The sequence below is a fragment of the Megascapheus bottae genome, chromosome 2 (assembly GCF_031878675.1).
Source record: "Megascapheus bottae isolate mThoBot1 chromosome 2, mThoBot2.hap1, whole genome shotgun sequence".
Lineage (NCBI taxonomy): Eukaryota > Metazoa > Chordata > Mammalia > Rodentia > Geomyidae > Megascapheus > Megascapheus bottae.
The window spans coordinates 43,073,093-43,089,439 of NC_143510.1; the positions used below are offsets into that span (position 1 = coordinate 43,073,093).

The window sequence follows — 16,347 nt, forward strand, 5'->3', positions numbered from 1 at the left end:
CCCCGACCCCCGCTCGCCGCCCGTCCGCTCCCCTTGCCCCAGTGCCCGGGTCGCCCGGGCCTGCAGCGGCGGCTCTGCGGAGGCCGGGCCGGGGCAGGCCGGGCAGGTGGTGGGCCCGGGCGTCGGCGAGCGAGCGGTCGGGGAGGCCGGGGAGAGGAGGGCGGGCGCGGCGGGAGGCCGGGCCTCGAGCGCCCGCGGTCACCGGCGCGGCGCCGCCGTCGCCCTTGCTCCCGGGGGCGGTGGACGGAGCGGGGCGCGGCGGGACCCGGCGCGGAGGGCGCCCGGCGTAGGCGGCGGCTGTGGGCCGACCCGGTATTTATAGCTCGGTGACAGCGGCGCAGGCGGCGGCAGCGACTCCGCCCGGCCCCCGTCTCCCAGACAGGCCGCCGGCGCGCCCCGGGCTGCGCCCCACCGGGTCTCCGGCACGCGGTTGGCCCGGAGCCCGCGCGCCACCCCCCGGCTGCGGTGAGTACGCGGACCCCGCGCCCCGCGCGCGGCACCACCACCACCGCCGCCGTAGCGCCGCTCCACCGGCCCGGCCGCCCGCAGTCCCGCTGCCTCCCGCGGATGCGGAGCCCCGGCCGGGCCACCCTCTTCCCCAGATCCCTTCCCGGGGAGGGCATCCGGAGCCGGGGGCGGGCGGGCGGGAGGGCGGCCGGGGATGGGGGGGGGATCCAGACGCCCAGCCCCGAGGGGGGCTGCCGAGCCTGGCGCCCGACTCTCCCGAGGAACCCGCCAACTCGTGGGGTTCCAGGGCGGCGAGCCAGGCTGGAACCTCAGACCTTGAACTTTCTTCCGCTTCACTGACTTCTAGCCCAGGAACCCAGAGGCAAAAAAGCCTTGGGTGTTTTGGTCTTTTGGTTTTGTGAATAAAAATGAACAGGTTGCAGTGCTGGGGGGGGGGGGTTTGCATCTTTTAGAAAATAAAATGGTTTGGGTTGCTCTTTAACTTCATCTGGATTATAAATAAAGCCATGTGTATACATATATTCATATTTACTTATTTGTATTTGAAAATGTCACAGGCGCACAAAGTGTGTTGGATCCCAGGTTTTCTCCTTTGAGCTGCATTTCTACCCTTTGTAGAACAATGGAGTGTGTGTATGTGTGTGTGTGTGTGTGTGTGTGTGTGTGTGTGTGTGTGTGTAAACATCACATGCTCCCTATGGTATTTAAGCAGGAATATAAACCTCAGAAGCTGAAGAGTAAAAGTATGTTAACGGTAAAGTTGAACATTCCTTTCTCGCCCTCTCTCCCCTACTGTCTAATGATAAGTGATGTGATGTCTGGTGAGGAGGAGAGATTTCTAGAAAGCCTTATGGGATTTGCTCTTCAGAAGTTAGTTCTTTCAATTTGTTGAATATAGGTAGAAGCCGAATCCTCATGAAAAACAATTATGTGCATGATCCTGGCTAACTCAGGAGGCTGAGATCTGAGGAACTCAGTTGGAAGACAGTCTCCAAAGACAGATTTGTCTCTTACCTCAGAGTGATCAGCAAAAAGCCAGAAGTGAAGGTGTGGCTTGAGTGGTAGAGTGCCAGCTTTGAGGCAAGTGAGTACATGACCCCAGTACCGGCATAAAACAAGCAAGAGAAATTCCTTCTTGTTATGGTAAGGCGTTCATTTCACACTGGATATACTTCTTTTTATTCTTCCAGTCTTTTTAGATTAAAACCAATATGGAATTCTTAATTTCCTTTTTCTTTTTATGCTGTTTCTGGGGTTTGAACTCAGGGCCTGAGTGCTGGTATCCTTAGGTTTTTCACTGTAGACGCCTGCTCCACCTCTTAATCCACAGCTCTGCTTTTGGTTCCTAACATCTAGACTCAGGCATGTATTTCTTCCCCTCTCCGTCTTAAGTTTTATGTTCAGAAGGCAGTTCTAGTCTGTTTAACTTTGCTTGCTTGTTTAAGCTGCCTATCCAGAAATGGGTAAATTTTCTTTGACTCATTAAGTGTTGTTTTTATTGGCATTGCCTTCAGAGTATGTCCATTCTCATAAATACAGATGCCACTTAAAGGGAGCTTTCCATGTTTTTTTTTAAATTTCATGTATATTTTTTATTGTTATGGTAAAGTATAGAGGGGTTACAGTTACATTTGCCAGGTAGTAGGTACATTACTTCTCACACATTGATACCCCTTCTCATATTTTTTTCCCATTTCCCTTCCCCTGAGCTTTATGTGTTTTTAAAATAATTTATTAGTACTTTTTTCCCACCATGTAGCAAGGGACACATTCTGCCACTTTGGTGGAAAGCTGTGATTGTCACAGGGCCTCTGGACTTGCCTCTCAGCTGGATTTTGTTTTTAAAACTTGTTTTGATTGTTGTTCCAAGGACTGCAGGATGAAAACAAGAAAAGAGAATGACTTAAAGGCTGAAGCAATGTGAAGAGAGAAAGTCTAGAGGATGATTTATAGATGTGATTTGCTAGATTAGCCAGGGGGCCACAAATGTCATTCTGGTAGCTATGCCAAGCCACTTATGTTGGGTGGTTCTATTGATTGCCTTAAAAGCTTGCTTTTTATTTCAAAGGCTGTCTGATCTTTTGTATTAGACTAAACATAATCATTCCGGCTTCTGTAATTGTGATTAGCTGCATCTTGCATGTGGTTCTCTAAGCTACTATGTGTCATCTTCCATCTGTATTTTTTTATTTTACAAGGTAATGTACGAAGGCTTACCCCAGCCACAGGGCTAGTCCAGGTAAATATGTATGTGTTTGGTTTATCTGCTTTTCTACACTTTCTCCCTGGACAGACTTGAATGTCCCTTAATTTGGAGTGTACTTTCTCCGGAATAGGAGCTCAGTGGTTTTTCTCTTACCCAAGACTGCGCTATTATCCAATCATGGCCCAGACTTCCAATTATTCATCCATTAGAAAATGATAATTGATGGTCAGTAGATTGAGTGATCAGTACAGGGGTAGGAACTCGGAACTACTTCATGCTCACTTTGCTTTTTGCTCAAGGCTGATGCTCTACTACTTGAGCCACGCCTCCACTTCCAACTTTTTGCTAGTTCCTTGGATATTTGAATTTCATGGTTTTGTCTGCCCAGCTTGGCTTCTAACTGTGATCCTCAGATCTCAGCCTCCTGAGTAACTAAACTTATACAAACCACCAGCACCCAGCCTTTGTTTTATTTTTATTTTGTTTTCCTCACTATCTGGGGCACTTTTTCTCCAGACATCTGCTTGACTCTGCCCTTCTTTTATGTCTGTTTTTCAAGTATTTCTGTATAATGGACCTTTCTCCAACTTCCCTCACTTCCTGTTTAATATCCTTTGCTTTAATTTTCTCTATCAACTTTCCAAAATACTCTACTTGATTAAAAATTAAAAAAAAAAAAAAAAACCTTTTTGTGACACTCCTGGGGCTTGAATTTAAGCCCTGGGAGCTATCTCCGAGCTTCTTCTGCTCAAAGCTCTACCTCTTGAGCCTGGGCTCTACTTCCTGATGTCTTAGTGTTTAGTGGAGACAAGTCTAGCAGACTTTCCTGCCTAGGCTGGCTTTGAATGACAATCCTTAGATCCCAGCCTCCTCAGTAAGCTACAATGACAGGCATGAGCCACTGGCTATATTTGATTTTTGTCTGTTTAAAAGTTTATTCCTCGGGGCCGGGAGTTTGGCCTAGTGGTAGAGTGCTTGCCTAGCATGCATGAAGACCCGGGTTCGATTCCTCAGTACCACATACATAGAAAAAAAGCCAGAAGTGGTGCTGAGCCTCAAGTGGTAGAGCTCTAGCCTTGAGAAAGTCCAAGGACAGTGCTCAGGCCCTGAGCTCAAGCCCAGGACTGGCAAAAATAAATAAATAAATAAAAATAAAAGTTTATTCCTCTCAAAGGCACTATTTATGTATAGAAACAAGGACTTTATTGGTCACCTTATTATCCACAGTCTACCCTGTCTGGAAGAGAATCTGCAGTGTTTTCTCTCACCTGAGGTGGCTCTATAACCCATTCACCACCCACATAGTTGTTTGTTTGACTTATCCCCCTTCAGCAAATATATGTTGGTTACCTCAGCACAGTTACAACTGACTAGCAAAAATGGGCAGTTTGATAAATATTGAACAAAGGGGTAAGTGTTGAAATTAAATCTAGACTTCACTGCTTTTTTTGTGTGTGTGAGTGTGTGTGTCAGTACTAGGGCTTGAACTTGAACTCAGGACCTGGGCACTGTCCCAGAGTGCAAAGTTAGCACTCTGTTACTTGAGCCCCATTTCTGCTTCTGTGTGTGTGTGTGTGTGTGTGTGTGTGTGTGTGTGTGTGTGTGTGTGTGGTTAATTGGAGATAAGAGCATCATGGCCTTACTGCCTGGACTAGCTTCGAACCATGATCCTTATATTTCAACTTCCTGACTAACTGGGTTTACAGACGAGCCACTCATGTGGCTCAGCTCAGCCAGCTCAGGCTGGCTTTTAGCTGACTTGTAGAAGATGGAGTCTAATGGACTTTTCTGACCAGGTGTGCATTGAAATGAGATTCTCTAATTCTCAGCCTCCTGAGTAACCAGGATTACAGGCATAAGCCACTGGTACCTAGACTACCCTTGTGTGTGTGTGTGTGTGTGTGTGTTTAGTAGTAGTGGAATTTGGACCTTTGCCTTGTGCTTGCTAGGCAGATACTACTATTTGAGCCACATTCCAAGATCATTTTCTTTAATTATTTTTGGAATAGGTTCTCCTATTTCTGTCCAAGATTCCCTGAATCTTTCCTACTTAGGCTTCCTGCATAGCTAAAATGATAGGTGTATTCCCTTGGGCCCAACCTTTATGGGTTGAGATGAAGTTTCTTGAACTTTTTACCTGCATTGGCCTGGGACTGCAGTCCTCTTGACCTCTTCCTTCTGAGTAGCTGTGATTACAGCCGTAAGCCATGGCACCTGCCCTGGACCTCACCTGTCTTTATGTATTACCGTATCACTCTTCTGACTTGAATCTTCTTTTATGATTTCCTGTTCTTCACGTGGTAAAGTACAGACCCATACTTTTGTGTAATGTACTCTAACTCCCTCTAAAGGATACTTAGTTCTAATTACCTCTAGGCACCCTGTGTTCCTGCCATATACAACTACTGATAGGTCCCTATGTGAGTGCCAAGGACTTTTTTGGGCCTTTGCTTCAGATGAGCTGTCATTGATGGGTCCTTTACATTGCTCCTATTTTCACCTTTGCAACTCTTTGAAATACTGGCTTATTAGATTTGTGACATCTTTAATATCTAGATAAATTCACAATGTCATCATCCCAGCCAACATGAGAAAAAGGGTAGGTTTCTAAGATATTGATGGTGAGATATAGCCAATAATAGCTTCTCTAATGAGAGGGAACGACTTGGTGAGATGGATTTGAAAGATTGAAGCGTGGACACCAGTGATGCACTGCAACAAGAGGATCAAGAACCAAGTGCCAGGGGATATGGCTCAAGTGGTAGAACACTTGCCTAGCAAGCAAGAGGTCCTCAGTTCAAATCCCAGTACCACCAAAATAGAGAATGGGTGCTGGTGACTCACGCCTACTGAGGAGGATGAGATTTGAGATGTTAGTTCAAAGCCAGCAGAGAAGTCCATGAGGCACTTATCTCCAATTAACTAGCAGACAGCCAAAAGTGGAGCTGTGGCTTCAGTGGTAGGGTGACAGTCTTGAGTCTTGAGTGAAGAAGCTAAATGAGAGCATGAGTCTGAGGTCAAGCCCTAGTATACACACACAGACACACACACACACACACACACACACACACACAAATACACACAGCATTAATATAGTGTCTAGTGTATAGTAAATATTAGCTTTTAATGATGATTATGATAATGATGATTGTTGCTAGAATGAGATGAGGATGGATGGGGTAAATGGTTATTTGCCCAGCATCGCTAATGGCTGAGTCATCACTGCAGACTTGGGACTGGCTTTCCCAATGGTCTTTTTTCTTCATTTAATGGAAGTGAAATGCCAGGCTGCTCTTGTGTTTTTGTTATCTCATTAACCGATGAGGAGGCTGGGGGTTTCTCTTCTGATGTATACCAGTTCATCGAGATGGTGTATCTTGTTTGCCTGTTATGAATCCAGCATTGTGCTATCTGTGCTCTGGCAGTCAAAAGTCCCTTATCCTCCCTTCTAGGAGCTCATGGCCAAGTGGTAAAAATAAATTTCACTCTGATGGACTTGCTAAGATAAAAGTACATTACCAGCTATAGTGACAAGGGAGAATTTTTTAAAACATGAAAGGGTTTACAAACTGTGCTTTGTGCAATGTTGTTCTTTTGGAAACTCCCATTCTAGATTCTTGATAGGAGAGTCAACAAATGATTGTGTGTGTGTGTGTGTGTGTGTGTGTGTGTGTACTGGGGGCCTGAACTGTAGGCTGCCCCTGACCTTTTTATTCAAGTTAGCACTCTGCCACTGAGACATAGCTTAGCTTCTAGATTTTTAGTGGTTGATTGGAGATAAGAATCGCAGGGACTTTCCTGCCCATGCTGGCTTTGAACTGCAATCCTCAGATCTCAGTAGCTAGGATTACAGATGTGAGCCACTGGCTCCTGCCTCCAAATAATCATCTCAATCATAAATGTGCTTTCTACGGATTACAGTGGTGGCTCACACCTATAATCTTCGCTACTCAGGAGGCTGAGATTTGAAGATCCTGCTTTGAAGCCAACCCAAGCAGACAAATCCACAAATCTATCTCCAATTGCAACAAAATGCTAGAAGTAGAATTGAGGCTCAAGTGGAACAGTGCCAGCTTTGAGCAAAAACAAACAAACAAACAAGAATGAGGGGCTTTGAGTTCATGCTCCAATAATGACACTAAAAAATAAGTAGACAATAAATAGATATAGAGAAAAATAATGAAATGTAATCATGTAGGAAGTATCTTACCCGAAGAAGCTCTTCCAGCTATATAGTGTCCAATACGGGTTGAGAACTAGATATATATCTGTATTCAAATTCTGAAATTTTCACTTGCTAGAGGGGAGAACAAAATGAGCAGAAATTTCTCTGTGGCTTTGTTTGCTTATCTGTAAGGTAGGAATGGTAGCCACGTGCATAATTTTCCTGTGGAAATCTCATATCATTCAGGGACTAGCACAGGATTGTTGTGCAAGGCTACAATTCTTTCTCCTGAAATTGTATAACTGCTGGAGTGAAGTAGCTGTTTCCAAAATATTCTGAGCATTCTCATTTTCCTTGCGAGTGCGGACATTATATTGCCCACGAGGAGGAGTCTGCAGTTAAAAACAGCAACAAAATAAGTATTGGCCAGTTAACCACAAAGTGTTTGTTATAGAAAGGCGCCAAGGACATCAGGGTTCCATCTTTTTAATCCTGTGTGTGTTGTGCATGGTGAGAGGGGAGTTGTGACTACCACACATAATTCCTCAATCATATGAGAAACAGCCTGGTGATCTATTATGGCAACTTCATAAGCCATGCTTCTGCTTATGGGTATGGAAAACCATTTCTTTAATGCTCCATTCACTCATTGTGTGCTGGTAATGGGATGTGAACTCAGGTCCTCAAGTTTTCCATTGGCTTTTTTTTCTGGGTTAATTGTAGAGAAAAGTCTCATGGATTTGTCTATTCTTGGCTGGCTTCAAATTGGGATCCTCAGAGCTCAGCCTCTTGAGTGGCTAGGAGTACAGGCATGAGCTACCAGTGCCTCACTTAAGGCTCGCTGTACATTTCTAGGTGATGGTGGGCTTTGAACACTTTCAAAGATCTTGCATGAAATTGAGCAGACATGAGACTCATTCTTTCATTCTTGCCATTAAATACTATGAAAACACACAACATTTTTATTTTAATTTTTAGTTAACTCGCACTGCTTAGAACCACATGTATAGTTCTCCTTTAATTTTGTGGGTAATGAGCCTCATATACAGAAACAGAACAAGATTCCCAAAGAATACAAAGCTTGCTGGGTGCAGTAACTCAGACCTGTAATCCTAGCTACGTAGGAGGCTGAGATCTAAGAATCAAGTCCTTGGGACTCTTATCTCCAGTTAACCACCAGAAAATTGGAAGTGGATAACATTAGTTGCAGCACTATTTACCATAGCTAAGATATGGAACCAGCCCAGATGCCCCTCAGTTGATGACTGGATCAAGAAGAGGTGGTCCTTATACACAATGAAATTCTATGCTTCCATCAAAAAGAATGACATTTCCCCATTTGTAAGGAAATAGAAAGACTTGGAAAATCATATTAATGAAGTAAGCCAGACCCAAAGGAACATAGGCTCCATGTTTCCCTCATTTGTAATAATTAGTACACATCTAGGACTTTCCTAGAAGAGGATCACCATAGCTTAAAAGCTATGTACATATGGGCATATAGGATGAAACTAATTGAAGTGAACTCTAGGATATGGAAACAAGAGGCTTATCAATGTGATTGTCATTCTTTTTTTTTTGGCCAGTCCTGGGCTTACGCTCAGGGCCTGAGGACTGCCCCTGGATTTTTCTCAAGGCTAGAGCTCTACCACTTGAGCCTCAACACCACTTCTGGCTTTTTCTAAGTATGTGGTACCAAGGAATTGAACCCGGGTCTTTGTGCATGCTAGGCAAGCACTCTACCACTAGGCCAAATTCCCGGCCCCTGATTGTCATTCTTAATGTACTATGTGAAGTTATTTCTTTTCTCTTTTTTTCTTATGGTTTATCTTATGTTGTTACTGTATCTGACTTTGTTACCTGATATATATTATATAGTATATAATTATATATATGTTTATTTGAAATTGGGAAGGAAGTAGAAAAACAAGATGATTGGGAGGGGGTGAGAGGAGGGAAAGTGGGAGAAAAACATAAGAAGGGGTATCAATGTTCAAGAAGTAATATACCTACTACCTGACAAAAGTAACTGTAATCCCTCTGTACATTACCCCAACAATAAAATACAATTAAAAAAAGCAAAAAGAAAAAGAAAAGAAAACCGGAAATAATGCTGTGTGTCTCAAAGTGGTTGAGGACCAGCCTTGAGTGAAAAAGCTCAAGGACAAAGCCCAGACTCTGAGTTCAAACCCCAGGACCAACACCACCAACAAAAAAGAATAGTAATTTTGTGAAAGTTAACATACCAAGACAATCTGAGCTTCAGCTCCCGGGGAAGAGATATTTCAGGGTTGATGAAGTTTATAAGGAACTTGAAATTACCATTTAGGTTTATGGAACCAAGCCACTGTGACCATTGTATTTGTTGGAATTTTATTGCTAAGACTTTTACATGCCAATATTGCTTAGCTTAACTAGTTACAATAGACCTTCATTAACTCAGATAGGAAATTTAATTGACATTCATCAGCCAAGAGTATCGGATTGGGATTTCTGAGGTGCTGAGAATATATCCTGATCTTCCATTGATTTAGAAGTATGTCAGACTTAGGATGCAAACTTGATACTTTTCATTCAGGTGTAAAATGTTTAGCAATAGCCTCAAAGTGTTCAGGATCTGTGAAGATATTTTCTTTTCGTTTTTTATTAAAGAATGTATTAACATTGATTTTTACATCATATTTCAAATGTCATGTTTAACAAACAAGTGTTCAAGAAGGGAATCTCTATATACAATCACTGGCACATAGATTTTAGAACATAATTAAAATTAAGCTGAGGGCCTATATGTTATAGATACAAATTAATATATGTAATAAAACATTATGTCTATAGAGTATAAAGCCCATCATGGATTTTTATATCTAGGTAGTTACGTTTATATCTCCAAGATTTTCTTTTCTTTTAATTAATTAAAATTAATGGATTGATTGATTTAGTGCAGGTACTGGGGTTTGAACTCAGGACCTGGGTGCTGTCCTTTAGCTTTTTTCACTCAAGGTTGGAACTCTACCATTTGAGCCACAGATTCACTTTTGGCTTTTTGGTGGTTAGAGATAAGAGTCTCATAGACTTCCGTGCTCAGGCTGGCTTCAAACCATATCCCCAGATCTCAGCCTCGTGAGTAGCTAGAATGACAGATGTGAATTACTGACACTTGGGTGAAAGCCTTTTTTATTTTTATTTTTTGTCATTCCTGGGCCTTGAACTCAGGGCCTGGCATTGTCCCTGAGCTTCTTTTGCTTAGGGCTAGCATTGTATCACCTGAATCAGAGTGCTACTTCTTGCTTTTTCTGTTTATGTGGTATTGAGGAATTGAACCCAGGACTTCTTGCATACTAGTCAAGCACTCTACCACTAAGCCACCTTCCCAACCAAAGCCTTGTTTTACTTACTTTTTTTTTTTTTTTTGGTGGGTCATGGAGCTTAAACTCAGCCTGGGTGCTCTTCAGCTCAAGACTACTGCCCTACCCTTGAGCCAAGCCCCACTTCCTGTTTTTTGGAGGTTAATTGGAGATAAGAGTCTCAGGTCCTTTTGTGCATGGGCTGGCTTTGAACCTTGATCCTCAGATCTTAGCTAGGATTACAGGCGTGAGCCCCCGTGCCTGGCTACTTACATATTTTTGACTATAGAAGTCTATACCACCTCACTCTAATGGCTTATGCCTGTTATCCTAGTTACTCAAGAAACCAGTCTGGGCAGGAAAGCCTGTGAGACTCTTCTTTCCAATTAAACAACAACAAAAAAAAGCTGCGGTAGAAGTGGTGCTGTGGCTCAAGTGGTAAAGTGATAGCTTTGAACAAAAGAAGCTCAGGGACAGTGTCCAGGCCCTGAGCTCAAGCCACAGGACCAGTAGAAATAAAACTTTAAATTTTTTTTAAAAAAACTTAAAGAAAAATGACATATCATTGAGTGTAGAGATCCAGCACACAGCCTGGTACATTAAGTCCTATGGGCTTTGCAAGGATTGCTTTAGAGACTTTTGAAACAAAAAGCGAGAAAGAAGACACATAATTTGGCAAATGACAGCCAAATTTCTTCCTTGATGATTTTTTTGTTGTTGTTTGATTTGAATTTATTTCTACCTACATGTTGCTCAAACTATTATTTTTTTAAGAATTTATTAATGTTGATCCTTGATGATTTTTTGAGCAAGATGCAAACAGCTCTAGGTACTGATGGCTCATGACTTGAAATTCTAGCTACACAGGAGGCTGAGATCTGAGTATTACAGTACAAACTCGTGGTTGGAAGCCAGCTCATGCCGACAATGTGTGAGACTTTAATCTCAGATTAAGCAGCAAAAAGCCAGCATTCAAGGTGTTGGCTCCAATGGTAGAGTGCCAGCCTTAAGTGGATGGAGATGATGAGGTCCTGAATGAATTTAAGCCTCAGAGCTGTGTTTTATGAAAAACACAGGTAGCTTACTCTGAGAGCCAAGTAGGTTCAGAAATGGACCCTAGGATTGGGGCTGGGAGGCGGAGGCAGGTCTGGCATGGGTGTAGTGCTTGTGTGCTTTCTGTACAGACTGGCTCCCCAAGAGAAAAGAGCAGACTTTGGGCCTGTGCATTTTGCATTTTCCTTCAGGTTGAGATTTGCTGCTACAGGAATGGTGCATGGTTTGCTGTAGTTGAAATGTGCTTATCACTGCCCAGATGGAACATTCTGGCTTTGTTTTCACCCAAGAGAAAAGCTTACTCATCAGGTCTGAATTGTGACATCTTTCCCTCTTTTCTTCTTACCCCTAGAGCAGTTACCCAATTGCTTCTGAAGAAAGTTTTTTTTAGCCATTTCATGAGACCTATTCCATTTTGAAATTATTAGAATGGGCTGAATATTTAGCAAAATTCATACACATATGAATATGTCACATATGAATATGTCACATATGTGTATGCCACATATGAATATGTCATGCACGTATGACTATGTCAAGGCCTGTAGGGAGAAAAAAAGAGCTGGAAATGTAGCCACCAAAGAAAGTGATCAGAAATGTGAGGGGAGGAATGTAGGTTCGGAGGAAGATTTATTTGCTGCTGCTGTGGTTGTTGTTAATATGTGTTCAGATTAGTTTTCTATCATTTGGATTTTATCTCTTCCCATGTATTTATTTTGATGCCTATACTAGGACTTGATTTCAGGGTCATGTATACTCGGTTGGCTTTTTCACTCAAGGCTGGAGCTCTACCACTTGGCTTTTTCTAGTTAATCGGAGGAAAGAGTCTCCTGGATTTTCCTTCTTGAGCTGGTTTTGAACAGGGGATCCTCAGATCTCAGCTTCCTAAGTAGTTGGGATTACAGGTGTGAGCTAGCAACACCTGGCTCATTTGAATTTTCTAACACAGTATTAGGGTGGATTGTGAGGAAACCTAAGAGAGAGCAAAAGCAGTGCATTGTTTTATGTTTTTCTTTCCCTTCTTCCATGCCATCATAGTCAACCAGTGCTGGATGGTGTTTTGCCCTTCCTTGTTTTCTCCTCTCCTTTCCCTTTACTGCCTACCCCCCCTTTTTTGCCAGTCCTGAGACTTGAACTCAGGGCCTGAGCACTGTCCCCGAGTTCCTTTTGCTCAAGGCTAGCACTCTACCACTTGAGCTACACCACCACTTACAGGTTTTTCTGTGATTTAGTTGGAGATAAGAGTTTCACAGGGGTTGGGAATGTGGCTTAGTGGTAGAGTGCTTGCCTAGAATGCATGAATTCCTCAGTACTGCATAAACAGAAAAAGGCAGAAGTGGTACTATGGCTCAAGTGGTAGAACACTAGCCTTGAACAAAAAGAATCTTAGGGACAGTGCCCAGATCCTGAGTTCAAGCCCCAGGATTGGGGTGGCAAGGCAGGGGGTGGGGAGAGAAGAGTCTCACAGACTTTCCTGCCCAGGCTGGCTTTGAACTATTATAATACTCAGATCTCAGCCTTCTACGTAGCTAGGATTTCAGCCATGAGCCACTGGCACCTGGCTTCTCTTCCTGCTTATTCTTTCCTAAATCCCCAAATGATTGGAGTTAAGATTAGATAGCAGGGTAGAGACAATAGTAAGCCTTCCTCAATCTCAGACTTGGTGGCATAGATTAGAGCTGGTATTGTTATTATTATTATTATTAATTTTGTGCTGATCTTAGGGCATGAACTCAGGGCCTAGGTGTTGTCCTTTAACTTTTTTTGCTTAAGGCTGGTGCTTTACCATACAGCTCCATTTCTGGTTTTTTTTGGTGGTTCATTGGAGATGAGAGTCTCAGACTTTCCTGCTGAGGCTGGCTTTGAACCATGATTTCAGTTTCCTGAACAGCAAGGATTACAAGAGTGAGTCACAGGTACCTTGCAGGTGTGATCTTTTTGGATATTTCTTTAGAGTGGTTCTTGACCTGAGCGGGCCCCTGGAGGGAGGGAGATTACTCCATTTCCTGGTGAAATCCTGGATGTTCTTTTTTCTACAGGTAGACTGCAGCACTGAAGTCGTGAAGGATGGGTAAAGACTTCCGCTACTATTTCCAGCATCCCTGGTCTCGCATGATCGTGGCTTACCTGGTGATCTTCTTTAACTTCTTAATATTTGCGGAGGACCCAGTTTCTCACAGCCAAACTGAAGCCAATGTAATTGTTGTTGGGAACTGTTTTTCTTTTGTAACAAATAAATACCCTCGAGGAACTGGCTGGAGGATTCTCAAGGTGCTCCTGTGGCTCCTTGCCATTCTCATAGGACTCATTGCTGGCAAGTTTGTGTTCCATCAGCGTTTGTTTGGTAAGTACCTATAGCCCATGCCATGTACTGCTGCTAATTTCTCTTCTCCAAGCAGAGCTGCTTGGATTATTACTCCTTCTCCTCTTGCTCCTCCTCCCTCCTCCTCCCCCACTCCCTCCCCCTCCTCCCTCCTCCTCTTTTTCTTCTTCTTTTTCTCCTATTGTGAATGTGATGTGTGGAGGGGTTATAGTTACTTAAGTAAGGAAATGAGTACAATTCTTGTAGAAGAACATTGTTATCCCCTCCTTTGTCTTCTTCTTTCCACTCCCCCCTGACCCCAAGTTGTAAAGTTCATTTTCAACATAGTGTCTTGTGAGGGTAACTGTTGCATTGGTTCACTCTTTGTCCTTTGTCTCACCATTTCTGTGATACCCTTCAACTTATATATAGGACAAAGGGTACCAAAATCAAAAACAGTTACAACAGGGGGCAAGCCGAAGGGGGGAAAAGTGAAAGAAAAAAGAAATAACTGTAAACAGCACACACACACACACACACACACACACACACACACACACACACACACACACAATTGAAAGATAGCAATTTGAATTGCTGAGCAGTTCTTTCACAGGGAGTTCAGTCACCTGGGGTGAACTTGAGGTGATTCATTTGGCAGGGGAAAAAATACTGATCTGCTTGCCAGGGGGTTCTGACTGAACCTGGACAAAAGATGAGAGAAATAATGGTGTGGACTGGTGGAACAAGAGCCTGAAGACTTAGATGAAATGGAATCAGTACATTGGAAGTAAGGAAAGGGAAAGATTTTTGTGTGTGTGTGTGTGTGTGTGTGTGTGGTTTATTGACACATCGTAACAGAAATCATTCGTGGCAATTCCCAAGTAGGGTGTGGCTTTCAGAAGGGTGCTGACTGAGACAGGCCAATGACCCAGAGGATAGAAATAGAGTGTTAGTTGAGGTTTGTACTAGATACTGAACAAGCATGCTCTGCTCAGAAATCACACAACTAGAAGTGAAGGATGATGGGTGGTCGGTGGGAGAGGATCAGTTTCCAAAAATGAGTAGGGAGTGCTGGGTGAACAGATATCCAAATAATAACAGATATCCATTACAAGCAATGGCAGCTGAATGTGTGTATAACCCATTTGAAGTGGGGGTGGGGGTGGGGGTGGGGGTGGGGCGTGGCTCCTCAGTGTAGTAAGCTATGACAAATGGCTGGAGAAAAGGCATTTGCCTTCATTAAAGATGGTTGAAGGAGTGACATTGACTAAGATGCATTATGCTTACAAACGAATATGTTGAATTAAAATCTCTTTGTACAATTACTTAAGGACAATTTTTTAAAAAAGATGATTGATATGGAGAAAGAAATGGCATTAATAACAATGGTTGGTTTTATTTTATTTATTGTTATTGTGAAGGTGAGGTACAGAGAGGTTACAATTATGTAGTCAGATAAAGAGTCCATTTCTTTTTGGACAATGTCACCCTTCCCTCACCCACTGCCAGTTTTGCCCTCCTGTCCCCACCCACAAGTTGTAAAGTTCACTTGCTACATAATATCCAGTGAGTTCCACAGCTGCATTTGTGCATGCTTATTCCCTCCATTTCTGTGACCTCCTTTACTCTCCCAACAGAAAAATGAGCAATGAAGACAAAAGGAAAAGGAAACAAAAACAGCAATAAGGAAAAGAAAAACACTCTTGTTTCCATTTTTCTGGAGTTCATTTTGATAAAATTTTATATAGTCATATGCATATAGCTATTTCCCCTCTGTGACTTTCTCCTAAAAGACTATCCTCCTTTGGTCTGACTGTGTGAATGCCTAGAGACGTGTATAATTTATCATGTCTCAGGGTATTTTAAGCCAGACCCGAAGAAACATAGGTTGCATAGTTTTCCTCATTTTCCCCTGTAGAATGTGCCTATAAATCTACAAGTAAACACACTGAATGGTAAAAGAAAAAGGCTGGTGTAATTATTGCTATATTTTGTCAGTTTATTCAATTGCAAACTCCTACTTCTTATACTAAAATCACATTGCAATCATGGTTCACGTTTTAATTCTGCTAGTATAAATAAGTTAGCTCTGAAAAAGAACTGCAGATTTCAAGTGGTTCAGTACCAATTATTTTCCTATTCTCTCCCTATATAATATACTATACATATATAGTATATACAGATATGTAGTGTGTGTGTGTGTGTGTGTGTGTGTGTGTGTGTAAATTTGAATTCAGGGCCTCAGCACTTGAGCTTTTCCATGCAAGACTGGTACTCCACCACTTGAGCCACATTTCTACTTCCAGCTTTTTGATGGTTAATTGGAGATAAGACTGTCCGTGAACTTTCCTGACCAAGCAGGCTTCAAACCTTGATCCTCAGATCTCAGCCTCCCAAGTAGCTAGAATTACAGGTGTGAGGTAGCAGCACTTGGTTCTATTCTCTCTCTCTCTGTCTCTCTCTGTCTCTGTCTCTGTCTCTCTCTGTCTCTGTCTCTATCTCTCTCTCTCTCTCCCTCTCCCTCCCCACCCTCTCTCTGTTCCTGACCTTTTCTGCTCTACCACTTGAGCTACAGCTCAGTTTCCCTCTATTCATTTGAAATAGGCCTACATTTAAATCCTTCATCAGTTTGTGCATACAAGTCTGTAGTAAGAGATGATAGTGATTGTGGTGATGGTGTCTGCCTATTAAGAGAAATGAGACTGTCAATTATACTTACAAGAATTTCATATTTCATGTTTAAGCAGTATGGAGATGGTTTATGTGATGATCAGAATGATTTTTATGACATCAATTCAACTGTTTA

At 42.8% G+C, this 16,347-nt stretch overlaps 1 protein-coding gene across 3 annotated transcripts in view; it reads left to right on the forward strand.

Annotated features, from left to right (window-relative positions):
• Tmem117 (transmembrane protein 117) overlaps nucleotides 1-16,347 on the forward strand; it is a 350,457-nt gene that overhangs the window by 305 nt on the left and 333,805 nt on the right. Inside the window, exons 1-2 of one of the 3 annotated variants that reach the window (XM_090355483.1) lie at nucleotides 246-465; nucleotides 13,276-13,580. In XM_090355483.1, the coding sequence (XP_090211609.1) occupies nucleotides 13,304-13,580 (277 nt within the window). In that variant the 5' untranslated portion in view covers nucleotides 246-465; nucleotides 13,276-13,303. Of the gene's footprint in view, nucleotides 1-245; nucleotides 466-13,275; nucleotides 13,581-16,347 lie in introns of those variants that run through there. The other 2 variants (XM_090355491.1, XM_090355499.1) reach the window with 2 other exon arrangements.